Genomic DNA, 22,178 nt, shown 5'->3' with positions numbered 1-22,178 from the left:
TTATGATAGTCTCCGGTCTTGAAATGAAATCTAAAGATCTTCCTTTGATCTTCATTAAATAACAAACATCTTTTCCTAGTTCAAGATTTTCAAAAACTGAAAGATGCACAATAAGCTCCGATACTGAACTGATGGCGACCTTAATAAAAGATGTATGAACATTTACCAGTATGAACAAAAAAGCCAACAGTAAATTATACAATAAAGGGCATTAGTTCACTGTTGGCAGCGAAAACTACATGTTTACAAAAGTAAATTAATCGCTACTCCCTCGCTGAGTAGGTAAAATATAATTTGCCTCAAAATTCCCCCCAGAGTCAATTACGTAAAAATAGGTGATCATCATGTACACAGGCCAAGATAACCCCACAATATCTGTAGATTGAGACGTCACTGAAAGGCTGGTGGCACAGAAGCTTGCTCAATTGGTCTCCTCAGGATCAAAGATTTAACATCAGTGTCTTGGAACACAAAGCAATCAGAGTCTCACTGAAAGCCTTCTTACCAATAATCACTCCTCAACATGTCCTCATAAAGACAATATAGCAATGCTTTATTCTATAAAGAAACAAAGGAGGAAAGGTGCTAAAATGCGTGTACACTGTCCCCTGAAACATGATATGATTGTTTGTCACCTGCTTGGCATATTTAATTTTAATTTGCAAGTCCCTTGCCATGTGGTGTACCATATACCCAGGGCCTGTAAATTAAATGCTAGTAGTGGGCCTGCAGCACTGCTTGTGACACCCACTGACAAAGCCTTTCAAACTTGTCTCAGGCTTTCCACCTCAGGGCTTGCGTGCTCAGTTTACTGCCATTTTGACTTGGTATTCAAAATAACTTGCCAAGCCCTAAACTATCTGATAGAGACTACTAGCTGCAGATTATTCACCTTTTAATTTCCCAGGCGTCAGGCTGGGGGCCTCAAAGATCCGATCACAGATCTGAGTTGGTGCCGGTCGTGCCACTGCAACCTCCCCCGATGACTGACCCGAAGTGGGTGTCTTCGCTGCCTCCGGTGCCCATCGTCCGCACCTGCCCCGTCTTTCTCCGGACGTCACTCGATGGAACAACTTCACTCAACGCTGATTTCGGCAGCGATTGAACCCAGGGGTTCTATGTTGTCGCTTTAACACTTTGAGGATGTGTTAGGCTCCGGAGAGGATTTGGAGGGGTCTATTGACCCTTTGAAAACCAGGATGACTCTGCGGAGCAATTGGACTGGTATGGGGAACTTGGAGAGGCCAGTGGACTGGATACTTCTCCAGATACTGGACAGATACAGGACGGGGCATCTTATGCCATGGTGGTCAAGAAGGCAGCTGAGGTCCTTAGACTAGAGGTGCTCTCTGTGGAGGTCAGGGCTAATCTCCGGACTGAAGGGCTTCCACCTCAGAACCCCTTTTGTCCTTTAACGAACCACCTCCTAGGCAAGCGGTCCAAGCCTAGCACAGGGCCTCCTATGAATAGGACAATTGCATGCCACTATCGCCCAGCTCAGAGTGACCCAAAGTTCATCAGGCAAACCCCTCTCTCTGGCCTCACCAACCTCCCACCCCAGAAAGTTTGATGGTGCAGGCCTCTACGTCTCAATGCATGTTACCTTCCGCCCCTCCTGATATGGTATCCAAGAGGCTGGATTCATTTGTTAAGAAAACAATTTTTTCCTCCAGCCTGGCATTGCGTTCGGTGAATACCGCATGCTAATTGGGCCGTTTCCCCCATTCCCTTTGGTTGTGCAAGTGCTGCCACAAGTCCTGAGGAGGTCCAGGCTATGCTCTCTCAAGCAGTTAAGGACGGGAGGGATGAATCTAAATCACCGTAAGGTGTGGCCGTGATAAGACTGATACGCTGGGCGGATTGATTTCCACAACAGTTGCCTTGAGGCGCCACGCCTGGCTTAGAACAACTGGCCTCTCGGGTAATGGCCAGGTTAATTTGATTGACATGCCCTTTGATGGAACCCACCTTTTTGGGTGAAGGCAAATTTGGTCTGACTCTGCAATACCACACCACTCAAGTTGGTGGGAGAATTCAACATCTACCCCACTGGAGGTCAATAACATCCGACAAGTGGATCTTGCAGATCATTCAAGAGGGCTGTCCTCTGCCTTTCCTTTTTTTCCTCCTTCCTTTCTGCCAAATTGGGAACAGCTGACTGAGGATCATTTAAAACTGCTTCAGGAGGAAGTTACAGCTGTCTTGGCCCAGGGGGTGATAGAAAGGGTCCTGGTATCAGAAGTAGGAAGTGGCTGTTATTCCAGATGCTTTCTGTTTCCGAAGAAGAACAAAGGGTTGTGGCACATTTTAGATTTTTGGACCGTCAATCTCTTCCTCAAGAAGGAGAAATTCAAAATGCTTGATCTAACCCGGGTCTTTCCTGCCCTAAAGCAAGAAGAATTGATGGTAGCATTGGACCTGCAGGATGCATATTTTCACATCACCATCCTGCCGGGCCACAGACGTTGCGTGCGGTTCAAGGTAGGCCGAGAGCACTTTCATTCACAGTGCTCCCCTTCGTCCTTACCAGCGCCCCTCAGGTGTTCACCAAGGTGATGGCGGTGGTCGCAGCTCATCTGTGCATGTTAGGGGTGTCAGTCTTCCCCTACCTCGACGACTGGCTGTTGAAGGCGCCCTCGCCCCAGGCTGTCAACTTCCACCTCCACACTATGGCAGACCTCCTGCATGCGCTGGGGTTCTCTATAAATGTGCCAAAGTCGCACCTGACTCCTTCTCATAAACTCCCTTTCATCGGAGCTGTTGTGGACGCAGAGCAGTTTCGGGCCTATCCCGCACTACAGCGATTCTGGATATTCAGGTTATGATTTCGATTTTTCAGCCTCTATTCTGGAGTTCGCTGGCACTGATTGAGACTGTTGGGCCTAATGGCCTCCTGCATCCTGTTGGTAAAGTATGCCAGGTGGTGTATGCGTGCTCTGCAGTCGGACCTTAAGTTCCAGTGGGCACAGCATTGAGGAAATTTCACTGACGTGCTTCAGATTTCAGAAGGAACTGTAAGAGATCTACAGTGGTGGTTGACGAAACGACATAGGGTCAACGGCAGGCCCATATACTACCAGATCTGTTGTAACAGATGCATCACTTCTGGAATGGGTTGGCCATCTGGGAGACGTGAAGATCAGGGGACACTGGTCTTCTGCGGAGTCGGGGCTCCACATCAGTTTGTTGGAGCTTCCAACGATTTAGGTGGCAATGAAGGCCTTTCTTCCCTCTGCAAGGGGAAGTTAGTGCAAGTGTTCACGGACAACACCCCTGCCATGTGGTGCTGCAACAAGCAGGGCGGGGTCATGGACTCTTTGTCGAGAGACCATGCGTCGCTGGGCATGGCTGGAACAGCAGGGTTTAACCCTGGTGTTTCAACACCTGGCAGGTTCTCTGAACGCCAGGACAGACTAACTCGGCTGTCTATGCCTAGCGGATCAAGAATGGAGTCTCCCGTCGGAGGTGGCGCAAGGTCTCATCAGTGGGGTGAACTTTGGTTAGATTTGTTTTTCCCTCCATAGAGAACGCGCAGTCTCAGCAATACTGCACGTTGGGAGTTTCCAAGGTGGCTATCACTCGGCGACGCCTTTTGTCGCGAGAGGAGTTCAAGCCAGCTGTATGCATTTTCGCCCAATCCACTCCTGGCCATGGTTCTGAAGATCAGGAGCGACGGGGCCCAAGTCATCCTTGTGGCTCCGGTACTGGGCGAGGAGAGGCTAGTATCCAGAGCTTCTGAAGATGAACATTGATCCTCCGATCAGCCTGCCTCTTCAGGAGGATCTTCTGTCGCAGCAGCCGGGAAGGGTCCTCCACCCGAACTTGTCAACTGTGCGCCTCCATGCGTGGAGATTTAGTGGCGGTAGTTGATGTCTTTTGACCTTCCTCCTGAAGTATGTACTGTTATTTTGGCGACCATGCAACCCTCCACTAAGATGTTATAAGACTGCCGTTGGCAGAAATTTGTAATATACTGTACAGAAGGGTCTATTGACCCTCTTTTTGCTTCTCTTTTCACTGTTCTATTCATTCTAACCCTTGCCCAACAGGGCTTTGCTTTGGGAACTCTCAAGGGTTATCTTTCTGCTCTGTCTTCTTTTATGCGGCTGCCAGACAAACCCTCTCTCTTCAAGTCTCTAATTGCAAATAGGTTTCTCAAGGGGCGGGCACACCGGTTTCAGCCCAAGCCCTTTGTTATGCCGCAGTGGGACCTTTATTTGGTCCTTAGCTTATGTGTGCTCCTTCGAGCATTTACACAACTGCCCCCTCAGGCTGCTTACCATCAAGACCGCCTTTTTAGTGGTGAATACATATGCCCGGCGGGTGAGTTACAGGCGTAGTCTTGTACACCTTCCTACATGATGTCTTTGCTGACTGGGCAAGTGCACCCACTTGTGAGTAAAAATTCCTAGACAGTTCAATTATTACAAAACAGGTGACATACAAATGACAGCAAGAAAACAGCTATTGTTTTTATATGACCATGGTCACTATTTTAATAAACAAAAGTTAAAAAATCATATAGAGCACTGAACACCAGGGACTATATGATGGCAATACATGAATCAAGAAAAGAATAAAAATTCATATATGAAAAAATCTTAAAAACAAGGACACCCTTGTTTTTAAGATTTTTTTCATGTATGGGGAGTGGCTGATGTCTCTGCCCTGCACACTAAAAGAAGAGAAGGAGTCCTGTAAACAAAGTGCTCTAGGACTGTACTTGCCTTCCACAATGCTGGCTCCGCCACCTGTGGGGCGTCTGTTGTGCCTGCCCTGCACTGTGAAAGAAAAGGAGAAGTCTGGTAAACAGAGTGCTTCAAAACTGGTTTGGACTGGGCAAAGGCCCTTCTCCCCTCAGAGAACCAAGGATTTTGGGGCATAAATATTGGGACCCTGATCCCATGAAATTAGATCACTTTTGGACTACAAGAAGAAACCTTTACTGAGGAGAGGAACCTGAAGAAACTGAGGAGAGACTATTCCCAAGCTGAAGTGCTGCTTGGGAGATTGGCCTGCAGTGGGTGCCTTACTGCCAAAGGAAGGAGAAATAACTTTTTGTACTTTGCTTTCAACTTGTGAAGGATCTCCAAGGGCTTGGAAGAGAGCGTGCCTCCTGCTGTTGTCTCATGGACAACAGACTTCACCCCCCCCAGCTCCCCAGAGTTCTTTTGGAAGTGCTTGCTGCTGTTTTGGGCCTTCTGAGGAACTGCGTGTCGCAAGGAGCTGGAAGCGCGACTCAACGAGAAGAAATGTGTCGCTGTGCCTGCCATCGCAACTCAGAAGGAGGGTGTCGCCGCTGGAAGCACCGCATCTGAGAGAAGCGTGTTGACATCGCTGCTGCTGCCATCGCAACTCCGAAGGAGGGTGTCGCCTCTGTAGTTGTCGCACTGCACCACATCAGGAGATTAATCTTGCAACGAGGTCTGAGCGTGTCGCCGTCGTTGTGCCTGCCGTCGCTACTCTGATGGAGGGTGTCGCCTCTGGAACTGTCGCATTGCACCGCATCGACCAAGAGCACCTCGCATCCCCGAGAAGCGCGTCGCCGTCGGAGCTGCTGCCGTCGCATCTTGGATGTCGCTGCTGTAGTTGTCGCATCGAGCGGAAGCTTCACGCATCGTGGGAGAAGAGCATTGCCGCTGTTGCTGTCGCATCGTAAGGGTGTCGCCCTGCAGTCCACGTATCGAACCGAGGACTTCTCGCATCCCTGAGAAGTGCGCCGCATCTGGAAGATCTTCACGTCTTTATTTCTTTGCATCTGAACTTTGCCGCATTTCCCATTGCTGTGACATTGCTTGTCGTGGAAGCGCAACCCAACCTAAGGTACATTGACCCAGAGTGTCTCATCTAAGAACTGAAATGTACTAAGCTTAAATCTACCATCTTAAAGTGATCATAGTGTGTATTTTTGTTGTTGATGGTCTTAAAGTCTACTTATTTTTTACATAAAACCTGTGTGGTATCCATTTGTAGTGTTGACACTGGGTTACTGTATGTGGTCACAACTGCTTAACTTACAAACCCTCTGAAGTAAAGCCTTCTGCTTGTGCCAAGCTACCAAGGGGGTGCGCAGGGGTTATTTTGGGAGTGTAATCCCCTTATCCTGACTAGAGGAGAGGGTCCCTATTTGTCACAAGTACCTACCTGTGCCAACTAAAGACCCCCAAATCTAAAACCCACCTATACTTTATGCTATAGGATGTTTTTATTGTGCTGATCTATTGGCTTGTATATTGAATAGTGTCCCTTTTCTGCTGTTGCTAGGTACAAGTAGCCAATCCTCAACAGGTGGTGACAGAGCAACCTCGCCTTTAGTGTCATTGTACCCTGCCCTTGAGTGCCGGGCAATCATGCAACAGATGTCACCCACTGCCTTTGGTAAGTGCTTCTCAGTCCCTGACCCACTCTTCTATCAGACTACAACACTCCAGGAGGATTCCGACCGTGTTCCACTGAATGTGAGCTTGGTAGCTCAATCTCCAAAAAGCGAGATCACTAAAAAATGTGTGATCAGAGGGAAGAGCTACGGGAAGCACTGATTTAGACATACTTTTGATGTTCATGCTTAGTTAAATATAAGTATTTTTGTGTCTTGTTTCATTGAACATGTTCAAGTAGATGTGCACGTTTTTCATGGCCTGTCAAAAATTCTGGTAGTGTTGCGTAACTTAAAATATCTTGGCTCTTTTCGCACCAACTTTATTTGTTTAAGACTAGCATGGGACACAGGCTATCCTCTCAACCACATAATATTCTTTGAAGCTGTAACTTGTCAACATTTGCAACTCTTCAGTTTATTATTCTTTTACCTTTAAAGCATTCATCTTGTGATTCTGCCATATTGTAACTCTGCATTTCTCTGCTTCAAACGTTATATTTTCTTACTTTCACTAGCCAGGCTAGAATTAGGTCTAGATGTAGATTGTGCCTGTTTGCTGACCATACTTGGGGAAGTATGGGGCATTTACAATCTGTTTAAGCAGGAATATTGGAATAAATCCATTACATTTGAGCTACATTTTTAGTTATAGGAGTAATAAGCCTGGGCAAGATATCTTACTCCCTCATTTTTATCTGGTATTTAGGTAACTGTGTCTCCTGAATTTCCTCATTATTTGGCTGGTTAAAAAATTAAAAAAACGGTTCCACCATGCCATAAAGAGCGACATAGTAAACCTTTTTTTGTGCACATATTAATTTTGCTTCAGAAATACTATAGCTACACCCGGATTCACTTTTCAGCCTAAAATCAACTTTGGTTTAGCCATAATTAAATACAAGCTTCAGATTATCACAGGATGTGCACAAAAAGAATAATTGATATAAACACCTAGTGATAACTCTTTAATAATTTATTTTGTGATCAGAACACTTATATACTCACATTGCTGCATTTGTATTCTTGTATTAACTGGTTCACTAATAAGAATCGTTGTACCTTGAAAATACTTTATGCAGTGGTTATTGTTGAGTAAGGGCTTCCCTTGTTTTTTTCAAAGAATTCTTTGCTGAAAATGGGATTCTAAAATTGTGGGAGGGGTTTCATTATATCCCCACTAAGAACGAAAATATCCCCACATGGAGCCTACAGCTGAGGAGTTTTGTGCTCTTGTTGAACTTAGAAACTGAAGCATTTTGTATTTCACTTGAAGATTTTACTTTCATCTTTACAGCTTTCAGTGTATTTTGCCTTCTTATTGTTGGCTGTAATCCTCCCTGCACTAGCTGGTCCACCAATCGCAGAAGCTTCATCTTTAAACATAGCACCTGAGGATTCTTCTGGCCAATTACTTTACTGAATCTTCAGTGCAAGGCAATTCTCCTCCCAAGAAGGAGCGTAGGTGATTGGTTCCTCGCCATTGAGATGCACCTGAATATCCACTAACTTTACAGAACCCCCCCCCCCCCCAGCATCTGCAGCATCCCAGAACATATTCCAAGATAGGATTTTCATATTTCGGTCAGTCCTAGAGATTGTTTAAATGTCCTCAAAGCCTCCATATAACCTAAAAATGCTCACAAGTATTTGGTCATTTTTCATACTTTAGCCTCTTAAAGTCTCCTAACATTGTGATTCCGCCTATCAAGGCAAAAACATGGAGCTGTTTGTCAGCCCACACAATCCATTGGGTGTCTTGCATTGAGTATGACTGTTTTTCTTGATGTGTGCAGCAGCCTGAAGAAGTGTCCTTCAGTGTCGGGGCTAGTGTGTATTTGCTGGACCTCTCCTCTATTTTTATATTTTGCTAGGTTTTTTTTATTGCATAAAGCCTATGCTTGCACACAAATTGCAAGCTTGCTTAAGTCAGACATTTGCTTTACCAGTGCACTTTGAAACTGATCACAAAGAAAACATGCCTCTAAGAGACAAAACTTCTCCTCCATGAGGGGTCTTCATTATTAGTCATAAACACTGAATTTATTGTACGTATGCTTTTATTTTTTAAATAAAAAAGGCTTTTTTTTTTCCTTCAGGAAAGCAGTATTTTAGAAAAACTATATTGGCCAATCTTTGGCTATTTATTTTTCAAAAAGAAACGAATTTGAATAAAATCAATCACTAAAATGACATTGTGACTAACAAAAACCATTCACACACTTATTTCTTTATTTTTAAGGAGAGATTAGACAAAATAGGGACAGTGTAGCCTAATAGGCTGAAACCTGAAAGTCTGAAAAAAATTAACCTGCTCCTTTAAGAACAAGTATTTGCAATGCAAAAGGTCTCCCAATTGCGAGAGTTTGAGCTATTGGCATTGTAAGTGACCATGCCTTTTATTTGCGTGTTGGTTTTCAAAACGGATAAATATACGGCATTGTCATTTACAATGCCAATTAATAGCTTAAACTCTCGCAAATGCGAGACCTATTTTATTACCAACCTGGCTGACAATTATTTTTGGGTTATAATGTATAATTCACTGTCTCCCTAGGGGCGGTATGTTCTGTCTGCAGCGTTTCATTTAGATCTTTGTGATCTGGTAAATCAATCAGCTTAGTATAATTGAAGTGAACCACGACTACAGCTCCCAACATGCAATAGAAATAGATGTTAAAATTAAACCGAAATACCTTGTGTTTTCACACTAAATGATAGGGATAAACCTACTTCCAGTTCAAAGTTACCATAATCGTGCAACCAGGAAGTGACATAAAATCCAAAGTAACATGTTTTTAAAAATTCCAAGATTTGTAAACTCGAACGTAATTGTAGTAAAGTTTGGTTATGGTGCTGCGTTAATGCAACCACCTTCTAATTTCAAATTTAAGTCATGTTACAAATCTCAGTGTGGAAAAAAAAGTTTCAGCAAAGCAATAAGAAAAAAAACGTAAACACTGTTTTTGTGAAGTGGTTCCACTTTCAACAGCCCGCAAATATGGGGTCCAACTCCGTATATGAGTATTCATAATTTCTTTTAAATTAGGCCATGGGATCCATTTGTGCTGTCGACAATCGGGAAAGAGCCAGAGAGTGCACTTAATACTGATGCTGGAAGGGGTCTGTTTGCACCTCATGAAGGAGTGAGATGGAGCGAAGACTGGCGAGCGGCCAGTGTGGGAGTTCATGTGCTGAGAAGGCGGGGGCTTGTGCATTTCTTTGTTTCGGGCTGTGTTTAACCTCTGGTTGTCGTTAGTACTAATTAGATGCGGTTTCCTGTAGGAGAGCAACCGTAAGTAGGATGCGTCCCCTGTGGGACGTAATCAGAGAGTAAGGCAAGATTTAATGTTTGAGGGTGCTCCCGTAAGATTGTCTTTAGACGGTGCAGGCAGTGGGGCTCTCCTGGTAAGATTTTGACCCCGAGAGAGGGGGAGGGGTGGCGGTCTAAAACCTGAAGGTGCCTCACGCTCATCTTAAAAGCCTTGCAGGAAAGTAGTGTCTGCAGTAGGAAAAAGAATTAAAGAAAATAGTGTTCATGGACTAAATAAACATACCATGTGACCACACCAGTAAAAAGTCCAGTCCTCATGCGAGGTTACAAATGCAGATAAGTCATTACCAAGGAAGGACTGACAAACCTAATAACAAATCAGAAGCAACCGTTTAGAAAGGACCGCAACAGGAGCCATTGAAAAGATGTACGGAGAGTGGGCGGACCTTCAAGACCATACCAGAGTACAGCATGCCTTGCAGAGCAGCGCATGTGCTGCCCAGGCTCGACCTAAAAACTATACCACCATTTCCCCATAATTCCCTGTTAGTGGCAGTTGAGAGAGTTCTTTGCTTTGACTCCTGACAGAATCTTGGCGTACCAAGCTCAACTTTTTTTTTTTTTTTTCCCTTTTGGAAATCTTTGCAAGCACTTGAAAAACACCTACTCTGAATGCCTTTCGAGACAAACGGCACATTTATTCTGTTTTCTGACCGAAAAATATTTTTCCTTCAGAAAATACTAATAGTAAAGAAGCTTAAAAGCGCATTGCTACTCCTATAGGAGTGTCTCGGCGCTAGAGGGTTAAGGCTCCTAACCGAAATCAGACAGCACAAGAACAGCAGATACCTATTTAAAAAAAACAAGTTTTTAGTTTTTCCCCAAACAGGAGTTCTGTCTTGGAATGTCTTAACTGCAGAGGGCGAGAGCTCCTCAGCTTGGGTGCAAGGAAGTTAAAGGAGCTCCCACCCATATGATCTCTCTTCACCCATGGAACCTAAGTTATTTTATTTTTTTGTGAATCGTTTTTATTAGCATTTCATTGTATAATACAGTACATCCAAAACCGTGATCTCCTAAAGAAACTTGCTACTTTTACACCATGGCGTGCATTATATCCTGGTCATATCATATAACCCATCCATCTTTTCATTAATTAACCTCGCTGGTGTGGGAAAACAGATGGGTATAGAGCATGTGTCCAGGAGCGATAGGCTGTGGCCTGTACTGAAGCCCGGGCGTAGGGTCTCAACGCTAACCCAGCAGGTGACTTGATGCTTTGTTTGAAAATAACGATCTGAACTCTTCTAAACTGGGAGGCAGATCAGGGTTACACTGTGTCCATATTGGCGTTGCATACTATGAGTCGGCGGGTTAAGACATACAAAGTGAGGATCTGGCTGTGTGGTGCTGAGAAGGGGCAGGCAAGGGCAGCAAACCAGAAGCACTATATTGGTCGTATGCCTCTGGCTGCCACCCCTAGACCAGTAGATGCCCAATCTATGGGGAGGCTGCAGTGGGTATCCCCGGTACGCTTATTCGTTCGCTGCTGAGGCATGGCTGGTCTAGGACAGCAGCTCCTCCGCCTCTTCCTGCTTAAAGGAGTGTAGTAGGATAGTCCATGACAAGGATATGGGATGCTTGTGGATACCCTTAAGCTCTTCAGAACTAATCACCACCTCTTCAGCAGCACCCCATTTGCTGACCGCGCCCCACCAGGCCGCCATTGATGGTCCCCCCCGTGCCCTCCAGTGCATTGCTATGCAGCACCAGGGACGTGCAACCCGTCTCTACTTTCAGCTACTTACGGCGCTTGTGAATGCCCAACACACAGGCCTCACATGTGTGAATGTCAGTGAGCCCCGTGACTGTGAGGAGGGACCCAGGGAACCTGAGTTAATAAGGCCTGGGAAGACTGGAGGTATCTCAAAGGAGAGTACGGTGTTATAAGCTAATGCAAAAAGGTCGCACCAGTCTCCCTGAACATTCTGTAGCAGTAGCTAAGAAGTGAAGCTTGAGGAGTGCTGTGCCCATGGAGGCCTGTTTAGGAAGCTTTAGTAACAACTGAGCTGCTGAGTTCTGAACCCGTTGGAGTCGCAACAGCTGTGACTGAGACACTTTTAAATACAAGATGTTGCAGAATCCAACCGCGAGATGACTATGGCTTGGATCACTGTGTTTTGAGCAGATAACGGTAGGAAGCCAATAAAGGTTTTCAGTGACTTGAGGATCCCAAAACACTTGCCTGCCAAGGCCGTGATTTGGTCATTGAAGGTGAGCAAACCAAATGCCCAGGTTCTTGACCTTAGGCTTGGGTGATGGAATAGAACCAAGGGGCACTGGCCATAAGTCTGGAGACAAAACGGCAAGCTGATTCCCAAGGATGAGGACCTCTGTCTTACCTGCGTTAAACTTCAGTCAGTTGAGGTCCAAACTTTGGGTATCCTCTAACACAGGCCCTCACGGAGTCAACCCCCACAGGGTGATGATCAACTGAGTGTCATTGGCATTTGATAGAACATCAAAGCTGTGACGTTCAATGATATCTGTCAAGGGGCTCATGTAAAGGTTGAATTGGGTGGGGCTTAAAGAGGAGCCCTGCAGCACCCCCTCTGAAAGTGGGAGCACCTTAAATTGAAAAGGTTTCTTGAAAACCTGAAAGGTACCACCCTGCAAGAAGGATGCCAGGCATTTACTTGATTGCCTTTTAGATCTGGGTGGATGGAGAGAGAGGCAGTGTTAGACTATCAGTGTAGAAAAGGCATTCGATCTGAACAAATTTCTCTCCTAGGAGATTGTTCCATTTTTCTGATGAATGGTTCACCAAAGAGGATGGCACTTGTACATCTGAGTCGGAATACTCCAGGATCTACTATCCTACCAGAGAAGTACCTCCAGCTGTGACTCTCTTCTGCCTCAGCTTAGCCACCTAAACATTGAGCTTCTCCTCCAGAATCTCCTAAACTTCGAGTAGACTCTACCACTTACCTTGCCGCTGCTATCTCCCCAGCTGTACCACAGCCACTTGCTGATTTACTTTTAAACATTTAAAGGGCCTGAGATCTTGGAGGCAGCTCCAGAACCCACAGAAGGTGTGCTAGGAGTCCTTGTCATATACTATAGTCATTGATCACTACTTCATTATTAAAGCTCCCATCACTATAGATTTACCAATCTCTCTAAATCCTCAAGACAATACATATTATTTAAATGTTGACGGTCTCCTGATGGCTTGTTCACATGTTCTTCTCCACTTTAGTTCAACAATATTCTTTGACCCTTTCCAAATCTTCACCTTGAAGGTTTTTGACCATAGATGACATTAATACATGAATTGAAATTTTGGTGAGAGATTCTGCCAAACAACTCTATTCCCTTGACTCAACTGAAGACCTCTGATCTTTGAGACCTTCCACCACCATAGAGAATATTGCCCCTTGCTCCTACTAATTCCAGGACTACTTCAACCATCAGTGGAGTTATTCCTAACTCCTGCTTCTGCAAAATATGCTCCAGCATAATTGCAGAAAAAATGCATTTCTCATCATATGATCTTTTTTGACAGTCCGAAACCTTGAATAATTCTGTGCTGACTGCACGTACCAGAAACATCAACTTTAACATATTTGTAGAATCCAAGAAAATATCTGCATAGTGTTCATCATTTTCCAATTTTCAGTGTAGACTGTCAGATGTATTTTCCTGGAGATTGCCGTAGAAGAGTAGCAGGACACATCTACTAGAAAGAAATCCCTTTTAATATTTTCAACACATTGCCATAGAAAAAAGGCTTTTCTTGGGAGAATCCGCATGAAGGAATAAAAACAGCCTGATAGGCGAACACTGAAATCCTAAAATTATATAGCCTGTACCTTTAAAGATCATAGAGAGACTCTATCCCACAAAGCACTGCAGTGGCAGTTGACCTGGGAGTCAGTTCTTTTTACGCGTAATCACAGGATCTACATATAACCTGACAGCCGTGGAGGAGGGAGGGTGTTTGACTTCAATGAAGATTCCTATGATGCAGTACTATGTCTACAAGTAAGTATATTTTCCTTCTGCACTGTAGGATCTTCATTGGTGGTCATTAGCCTTCAGTAGAATAGCAGTCTAAGAAAACTCCCTACAGCAGCTGCCAGGTAGCTGTACTCTGTGAGACCATAAATATTAGTATTTCGGGCTTTTAGCTAGAACTAGTGGTTCAGAGACCAGAGTAGCTACTTTAATAGATTTCTTAAAGTTTCTTGCCCAAACCTAGAATCTGCCTGAGTATCCGTTTCTAAAATGTAGTGTTTTGTGAATGTGTGTAGAGACCTCCAAGTGGCTGCCTTACAAATGTCTTGGATAGGGACTTGTCTCAGCCAAGATGTCGTTGCTGCTTTTCCCCTTGTTGAGTGTGCTTTTGGCCTGGTTGGCAAAGGTTTGTTGGCAATCTGGTAACACAAGGTAATGCAAGAAACTATCCAACTAGCTATGGATTGTTTGCAAGTTGATAGACCTTGTCTCATAGACCCACAGTTAAACAAGTGGGAAGACTTCCTAATGGATTTTGCTTGTTTAAATAGAAGTGTACCACTCTTAAGATCAAGAGAATGTGATGCTCCCTCTACTGCAGAAGATTGGTTGAAATGAAACTCTGATACTATTTTGGGCAAGAAAGGGGGATGTGTGCATAAGACAACCCTGTTGTGATAGAAAACTGAAGGGTTCTACAGAGGTTAGAGCCTGCAATTTACTGAAGTAATTGCAAATAAAAATGCAGTTGTCCATGACGAGTGTTGCAGTGTCACTTTATGGATTGGTTCAAAAGGAGGACCCATCAATTTTGACAACACCGCAATCCGTTCCCAGGGATTTTTTCTGAGTGGAGGAAAAACCTTCTTCAGGCCTTCTAGAAATTCTTTAACTGGGTTTTGGAAAAAAGAATGTTGCAATGGTTATTTTCGATATGCGGTGATAGCTGCTAAGTGAACTCAGATAGAGGACAATTGAAGACCTGACTAGGCGAGATGTAATAAATAAGATAGGATGATACTCTCCTGTACTGTGCTAGGATCATAGTTCTTTGCACAACACCATATGCAGAAGCATCTCCACTTAAAAGCGTAGCATGCTATTGTGTAAGGATGCTTAGTTTCTTTCAAAATGCTCATACAGTTTTCTGGGAGATTTAAGTGTCCATACTGGGTGACCTCAGGAGCCATGCTGCCAGATTGGATCATTGGGTGAAATGTTGCCCTAATTTGGAGAGATCTGGTCTGAGCAGCAGACACTTGCGATATGTTGTGGAGGAGGCATGTGTACCACCACTGTCTCACAGTCCAGAGCTATGAGTACCATTGTAATGCGTGATTTCAGCTTCGGAATACACACAGGATTGGTGTAAAGGTGTTCACAAATGGAGCCTACCAGTCTATCAAAAGGGCATTGCCCAGAGACTTCTGTTCTAGAGCCCTGGGCACGAGGTCTCAGCATATTTTATTTTGGACAGTGGCAAATCGGTCTAATGTTGGAGTGCCCCAGCTGCTCCCTAGCTGCATTAATCAGATGGTCTTTATCAACCGTGAGCGGGATGCTGGCAGCTGTCTCTAGTGCTTGAACCTTGATGACTGAAGAATGGTGGCAGTGCTGTCATCTTAATGCCAGTGTGTATCCTTTCAACTGCAAGCACATCTGTGCTGATTGTTTTGACGGTGAATGTGTCGGTTGGTGGTGAGAGTGATAGCAGTGATACTTTATAATTTTTTTTCACCATTCCTGCCCAAAGATTGGCCTTAGGAGAACTTGCCACATTGCCAGTAGAAGTCGGGTTGCTCTGTGGTGCTTATCTTTTTGATGCGCAAGTATTCAGACTGCCTCTGAAATGTACGCCTTCCCTGTCCATAAGTATTCTTTTTGACATTTTTGGGTCAAAATGTACACTTTGACTGAGTAGGAGTACCACATAGACCTTAAGTGGGAGCAAAGCAGCTTTCTTCTCACCTGAGGGGTGTTTGACAAACAGATGGTGTTTTGAATTTAAAAACGCCTCAGCTGAAAAAAATGTTTTACATTCTACTGAGTCAAGACGTAGTCAAAACAAGAAAGATCACATTCTGTTTCTACAGAAAACGTTTTGATAGCACCCTTGGTGTTCTCGATCCAGTCACCCGAACCAGAAAAAAGAACAGACTCGAAGGACAACTGCCAATACAAAACCATCATGGGTTGGGTGATCTCTGGAGCCTTAAAGGGGCAGTACATATTTTCAACTCTCCTAATGTAAGCCAATCAAGTCTGTTTTTTTTCTCAATTGCTATTGCTGTCAGAGTTTAGAAGGTTCCCCTACTCATGTTTACAAATTTTGCATAGGAACACATTAGTTATTTCCCCCCTTTCTGAATTAAGAACAGTGTTAAAAACATTTGATGTAGATTTCTGTGGGCCCCCAAATGCTGTTGGGAATTACTTCTATGAACTTTGTTGAACATTGCGATCATGCAGAACCAAGGCTACAAGTAACAATTTCTGTTTCACTTTTAGTTTCTTCTGTAGAGCCAAAAATGACTGTTCTGGCCACACCCTCATGTCATAGGTTGCATTTGTCTTGCAAATACTTATACGAAATACGCTGTCAAGGTGGTACTTGGACTGCTATACTCATTTATGATGTAAGGATGGTTTGAGGTTAAATCCTGGTAACACGAAGGGGCTACAAAATGTTTACTTTATTGGAATCCTCACATATACAGTGGGGAGTAGAACAAAAAGAGCATAGAAGTATTTGAAATTCACCAATGCTGGAGAACCATTGTGACAGGTCAGTATGCGAGTCCAATCCAGCTTCCTTTACCCTTTTTTTTTTTACTTGTTGTTGGTTACTACCCTGTATGGCATCACATCTGGTTTGGACTTGTATTCTTAGACATTCTTCCCTCACTTCTTAAACCTTTCCTTTTTGCCCGTTTTAATGTTCATTTCTTTCTAATGCAGTTTTCCATGTCCTCGTAGGTTTGAATGATTGGGACGATGATGAGATCCTGGCCTCAGTGTTGGCTGCATCACAACAGGAATATCTGGAGACCGTGAAGAAGGGCACCATGCGCAGAGAATCCCCACCAGACAACAGTTGATAGCAAGCTCAAGGAATACATGAAGACAAGCCAACTTACCCCTGAAAGGCTCTGCCATTCCTTTCGACCCTGCATTTATCATGATCACCTGTTGATTTTACCCCCTTTCTCCCAGTAACAATAACACTTGCCTCTGATTTACCTTTGCTAGCCAACAGTGGACTTATTTAGGTGCATGTTTGAGAGACGGAAAGCAAGAATAATGTCATTTGCTTAAACTTCTTATCGAATCTTTAATATATATATATATTATTTAGAGGAGCTGGGAGGAGTTTTAATCACTGTTTCAGAGAGTAAGCAGTGCCCTGGTTGTACCAGAATAAGCAGCGAAACAAAAACTATGGGGACAAGAAAAACAGAGCAAGCATATTTTCCTTTGGGAATGGTGGAATTGTTGCCTTTTTAATATAGAAGAAAGACGCGCACAAAGGAAGCCACCTGCCTCCTCTTTTGCTCCTTCCCCATGTTTCTAATGTACATTATTTTTCTCCCACTCCCATTGTCTGATTTCCTTTTTGTTATTTTTTCCATTTCTTATCAAAAGGGCATGTCCTAGATATCTTTTTATTTCTTATTAAAAAAAATCTACAAAATTGTTTAAAACAAACACCTTTATGGACTTCTTGATTAATTGTTGATTTCCATATTATGCCGAATGAAGTTTTTATTAAGTTTGAATGAAATACTTAGAAGTAAATGAGATTGCAACCGTACATTTAATCTCATTTTGAGTTTAGCGTTTGCATCTTTCAAGACGTTTTTCTCCTGCCTTTATTTTACTTCCATATGTGCTCAGTATTGCAAATCAGTTATATGAATGATAATTATACCATTTATAGGCCACTGATATTACAGTTTAAGACTTTCTGATTTTACAAGTGTTCTGGCTTTAATGCGTGTGGTCCAATCATTCATAATTTGATACGTAATCAATCCACTCCCCATTTACTTTTTTTTTTTTAACAAACATTTGTGTTGCACACTTCTGCAAATTTCAATTACATTATGGCTCTTCCAGAGTTTGTACATACTGCAAATAATTTTCAATAACCAGTCATGGTTGTGTGGCATTATTGTGTTTTGTGAAGATTGGTAATTGCAATGTATTGCTTTACGATGGCTCCTTTTTAGCTCTTTGTGGTGTTCTTTGTCTGGTGGTCGACAGTGCTGCAAGGTCTTTCCAACATGATCTGTTGAATTTGAGGGGTTTATTTGTTTATCCAGACAACTCGAAGATTCTCTGTTGTCTGCTGTTGGATGTGCTGTGATACAAGATTTCAACATATTCAAGCTGTGTTTAGGTGTGCAAGAAATCTGCATGACCTTTGTGTTTGGCATAGCCTGGTGTTAATGCGAATTGAATAAAAGTTGCCAGGACGGGGGGGGGGATATATATGTATGTGTGTATATATATATATATATGTGTGTATATATATATATGTATATGTGTGTGTATGTATATATATGTTTATATATATGTTTTAAGAGACAAAAGAGCCTCTATACGTAATCAGCATAAAAAGGGCTACAAATGGCCATATTGTAAAAATATGGTAGTGATCCAGATAGTGTAAGACGACTAAAAATGTCACAAATCTCTTTTTAGATGAAAATATAAAGGAAATGAAGGGCAGTGCTAGCACATAGACTTCAAAGCTAGAGCAGTAAACTGATGCTGTCACTTTAAGGTCCCACTGTTGTTCCTGTGTCCCCTCATGCACTGGGGTGACAGGTCACTTCTGTTTTTACAGACACAAATATGAGCATAAAATAGAAATCTCTTGAACTTTTTCCAGGAAAGTGGGAAGGGTGCTTATGACTGAGAATTCACTATGAAGAGAACTAGGATTACAAGTAAGAAATGTTAAATTCTCTTCCATGGGATCCTAATCAATAGTTTAAAGCACTGAATAGAATAGCAAGCTCATTCCACTACAAACAGTAGGCAATAAATAAAAAGGCAGAGTTTCTACACAATTCAAAACCATTCCTCCAAAAGGCCTGGCCTATTTGAGCATCGGCTCTTGAATCTGAATCCAAAAAAGTGCCTGGTAAAGGTATGCATCAATCTACACTTCGCAGCATTACATATATCTAAATATCAATGTTTCTAATAGCTCCAAAGTTGCTCCATTCCTCTAGCTTAATGAGATTTGGCTCTACTAGATAGGGATCTGTTAGCCAAATGGTAACAGAAAATAATGCGTAATCTCCCTGACCAGTTGATCAAAAGAGCATTCCCTGTGGTTCCTGGTTGGATGTATCTCAAGGCAAAGCTTGGGAATTTTTTGTCTGCATTGGCAAAAAAGGTCTATTTGTGGAAAAAACGATTCACCAAAGACCTCTTGTAGCACTTCATTGTTTAGGATCCAGTTGTGATTTTCTTGGATCACACATCTTAGGGTATCTGCATGCTCTTTGTGAATGCCTGACAGATGGACTGCTGTAATTGTTAGATTCCTCACTAGCTGCCATTCCCATATGGCCATCGCTTCTAGAGTCAACTGCCTTGAATCGGTTCCCCCTTGCTTGTTCAGGTAATGCATTGCAGTTGTATTGTCTGTCTCAACAAGAAGCACATTTGTTTTGAATGAAGGAGGAAACTTCCAGAACTTGATGGACAGCTCTGAACTTCAACATATTGATGTGATAGGATCTCTCTGACCATGCTCATTGTACCTGTAGGTGGTCCATATGAGCCCCCATCCTTGCAGGGATGCATCTGTTATTGTAGTTTGTGAATCATGTTGTTAATGAAACGAAACTTCCTTCACAAGGTTTGTTGCTTTGGACTACCAAGGTATTGATTGTTTGGTAAGTATTAAAATGTTTTCCCATGTTCCTGATTTCACTGTTCTGCCACAAGGTACTGTAACGTCCTCATGTGAAGTTGCATGATGCCATTGATGCTAGTATGAGATGTGTTGCACTGTTGGATTGATTGGTCGCTTCAGACAGACATTGCTGCTGGATAGATAAGTCTCTTCTCCAAAGAAAACACTTTTGCTAAAGTGATGTCTAATGTTGTTCCCAAGTATCGAATCCTTTGAAATGCAATGATCGTTAATTTCCGAAAGTTGACTATCTAATAGAGACTGCTAGCTCCAGATTCCTTACCTTTGAATTTCCCAGGTGTCCGGCTCGATCCAGAAACTTTTTTTGAGCAATACCCCTTGTGTGCGACATTCTGGTGGCTCCATTGGCTCTGCTTGATGTCGTCGGCAATTGTTATGATGTCACAGTGCCTAAATAGGCTCCACCCAATTGTGCATACGTCAGTTCTTTTCTTTCCATGCCAGTTAAGCGCCGATCCGGTAAGAGCTACCCCTCTGCCGCTTTTTGGCTGACTTTTTCTCGACATTTTGGATTTTTTATGACTGCGTGCGAGGGATGTCTTCAAGGAAGACTGCTTTTAAGCCATGCAGGACTTGTTCCCGCATGATGTTGGTTACCCTTCCCCATCGTGTATGTCTTTGGTGTCTCGAGCGCGATCACGATATGAAGTTGTGCTCGACCGTCGGGCTATGGCTCCGAAGACCTTGAGGGAGTGGGCAATGTAGTTGCTCCCAGCCCGGCAGTCGACACCGTCCAGTGAGACTCCGAGGAAGTCACGGTCCCGAACGAAGAAGAGGTTGCGAGGCCGCTCCCGGAACCCGAAGTCCTCTTTCTCCCATTCAAGGTCCTCTGGATACTCGGGGAAGAGGCATTAGAAGTCGTCGTCCAAGCGGACCTCATCTTCACCTCAACTGGCGTCCTTCATTGAGAGAGATAAGGAGCACCTACACTCAGGCACGGTTCCACGGAGCCAGCGTCTACTTCGTATCTCCCCCTCCCCCCATGTCCGTGAGTCAGAGCGACTCCCTTTAAAATTAAAAGATTTTACGAGCCATGAACTGCTTATTTGAGCTGAATGACCCCGCTGGTGAGCCATCAGTCCTTGCAGTGTCGGAAGGGTCCCATTGGGTTTGACACTGGAGGCAACAGTGCTGGTGGGGCCTCGGGGATCGGATCCGGTTCAACGCCGGTCATGCCGGCGCGACCTTCCCCAAAGTCTGTACCTACGCTGTCACCGATGGCCGTCGGTGGCGCAAGCCGAATCCTCATCCCAGATGACACCAAGCCAGAACGATTTCTGTCGATTCAGACGTCGACAGAACCCAGAGGTTCTATGTTGTAGCCTGAGCACTTTGAGGCTGTGCTAGGCTCAGAGAGGATTGGGAGGGGGTCTGGGGACCCTGTTGAAACCCGGTAAGTCTCTGAGGAGAATTTGTACGGTTATGGGGAACTTGGGGAGCCCAGTGGACTGGATACTTCTCCAGATACTGATATGCTCTCTCCACCAATAGTGGATACGGAGGCCAGGGCATCCTATGCCATGGTGATTAAGAGTCAGAAAAGGGGGTGGTGATGAACGGCTGCAATGCCAGAAACCGGTCCCCGGAAGCTTGTTTCCTTTCCAGTAAAGAATTGGCTTGGTAGTTTGGTCTGCCCTGTTCCCATGATGCACTGGGCCAGGGTCAGACTAATTTGCATGTAGCCAGGTTCTGAGCTGGGATGGTGCAGTGAGCTAAAAAACGGTGATGGATCAAGCCCTGATCTTTTGACATGGGTAGGAGTGTTCTGCTTAATTCAAATAATCTGTCCATCACCACCCCCTTTTATGAATCGTCTTTGGCCACCATAAGTGTGGTAGGGTATACTCCGATGTGAGTCCCTTGCTCACTGCACCATCAGGATTCAAGCAAGCCGGGCCGAAGACGGCTGCAATGCCAGAAACCGGTCCCCGGAAGCTGGTTTCCTTTCCAGTAAAGAATTGGCTTGGTAGTTTGGTCTGCCCTGTTCCCATGATGCACTGGGCCAGGGTCAGACTAATTTGCATGTAGCCAGGTTCTGAGCTGGGATGGTGCAGTGAGCTAAAAAATGGTGATGGATCAAGCCCTGATCTTTTGACATGGGTAGGAGTGTTCTGCTTAATTCAGATACTCTGTCCATCACCACCCCCTTTTATGAATCGTCTTTGGCCACCATAAGTGTGGTAGGGTATACTCAGATGTGAGTCCCTTGCTCACTGCACCATCAGGATTCAAGCCGGGCCGAAGACGGCTGCAATGCCAGAAACCGGTCCCCGGAAGCTTGTTTCCTTTCCAGTAAAGAATTGGCTTGGTAGTTTGGTCTGCCCTGTTCCCATGATGCACTGGGCCAGGGTCAGACTAATTTGCATGTAGCCAGGTTCTGAGCTGGGATGGTGCAGTGAGCTAAAAACGGTGATGGATCAAGCCCTGATCTTTTGACATGGGTAGGAGTGTTCTACTTAATTCAGATACTCTGTCCATCACCACCCCCTTTTATGAATGGTGATTAAGAGGGCAGCTGAGGTCCTTGGACTGGAGCTGCCTTTGGTGCAGGTCTGGAC

At 44.1% G+C, this 22,178-nt stretch overlaps 1 protein-coding gene across 3 annotated transcripts in view; it reads left to right on the top strand.

The window, feature by feature from the left end:
• Window positions 1-17,820, top strand: part of OTUD5 (OTU deubiquitinase 5) — a 267,799-nt gene extending 249,979 nt beyond the window's left edge. For 2 of the 3 annotated variants that reach the window (XM_078664655.1, XM_078664654.1), the window contains exons 8-9: window positions 6,265-6,378; window positions 16,644-17,820. In XM_078664655.1, coding sequence (XP_078520781.1) covers window positions 6,265-6,378; window positions 16,644-16,765 — 236 coding nt within the window. In that variant the 3' untranslated portion in view covers window positions 16,766-17,820. The remainder of the gene's footprint in view (window positions 1-6,264; window positions 6,379-16,643) is intronic. The other variant, XM_078664656.1, reaches the window with a different exon arrangement.
• The last annotated feature ends 4,358 nt before the right edge of the window (window positions 17,821-22,178 follow it).

Source organism: Lissotriton helveticus, chromosome 10, assembly GCF_964261635.1.
Source record: "Lissotriton helveticus chromosome 10, aLisHel1.1, whole genome shotgun sequence".
Lineage (NCBI taxonomy): Eukaryota > Metazoa > Chordata > Amphibia > Caudata > Salamandridae > Lissotriton > Lissotriton helveticus.
This window is presented reverse-complemented; position numbering and strand designations above follow the sequence as displayed.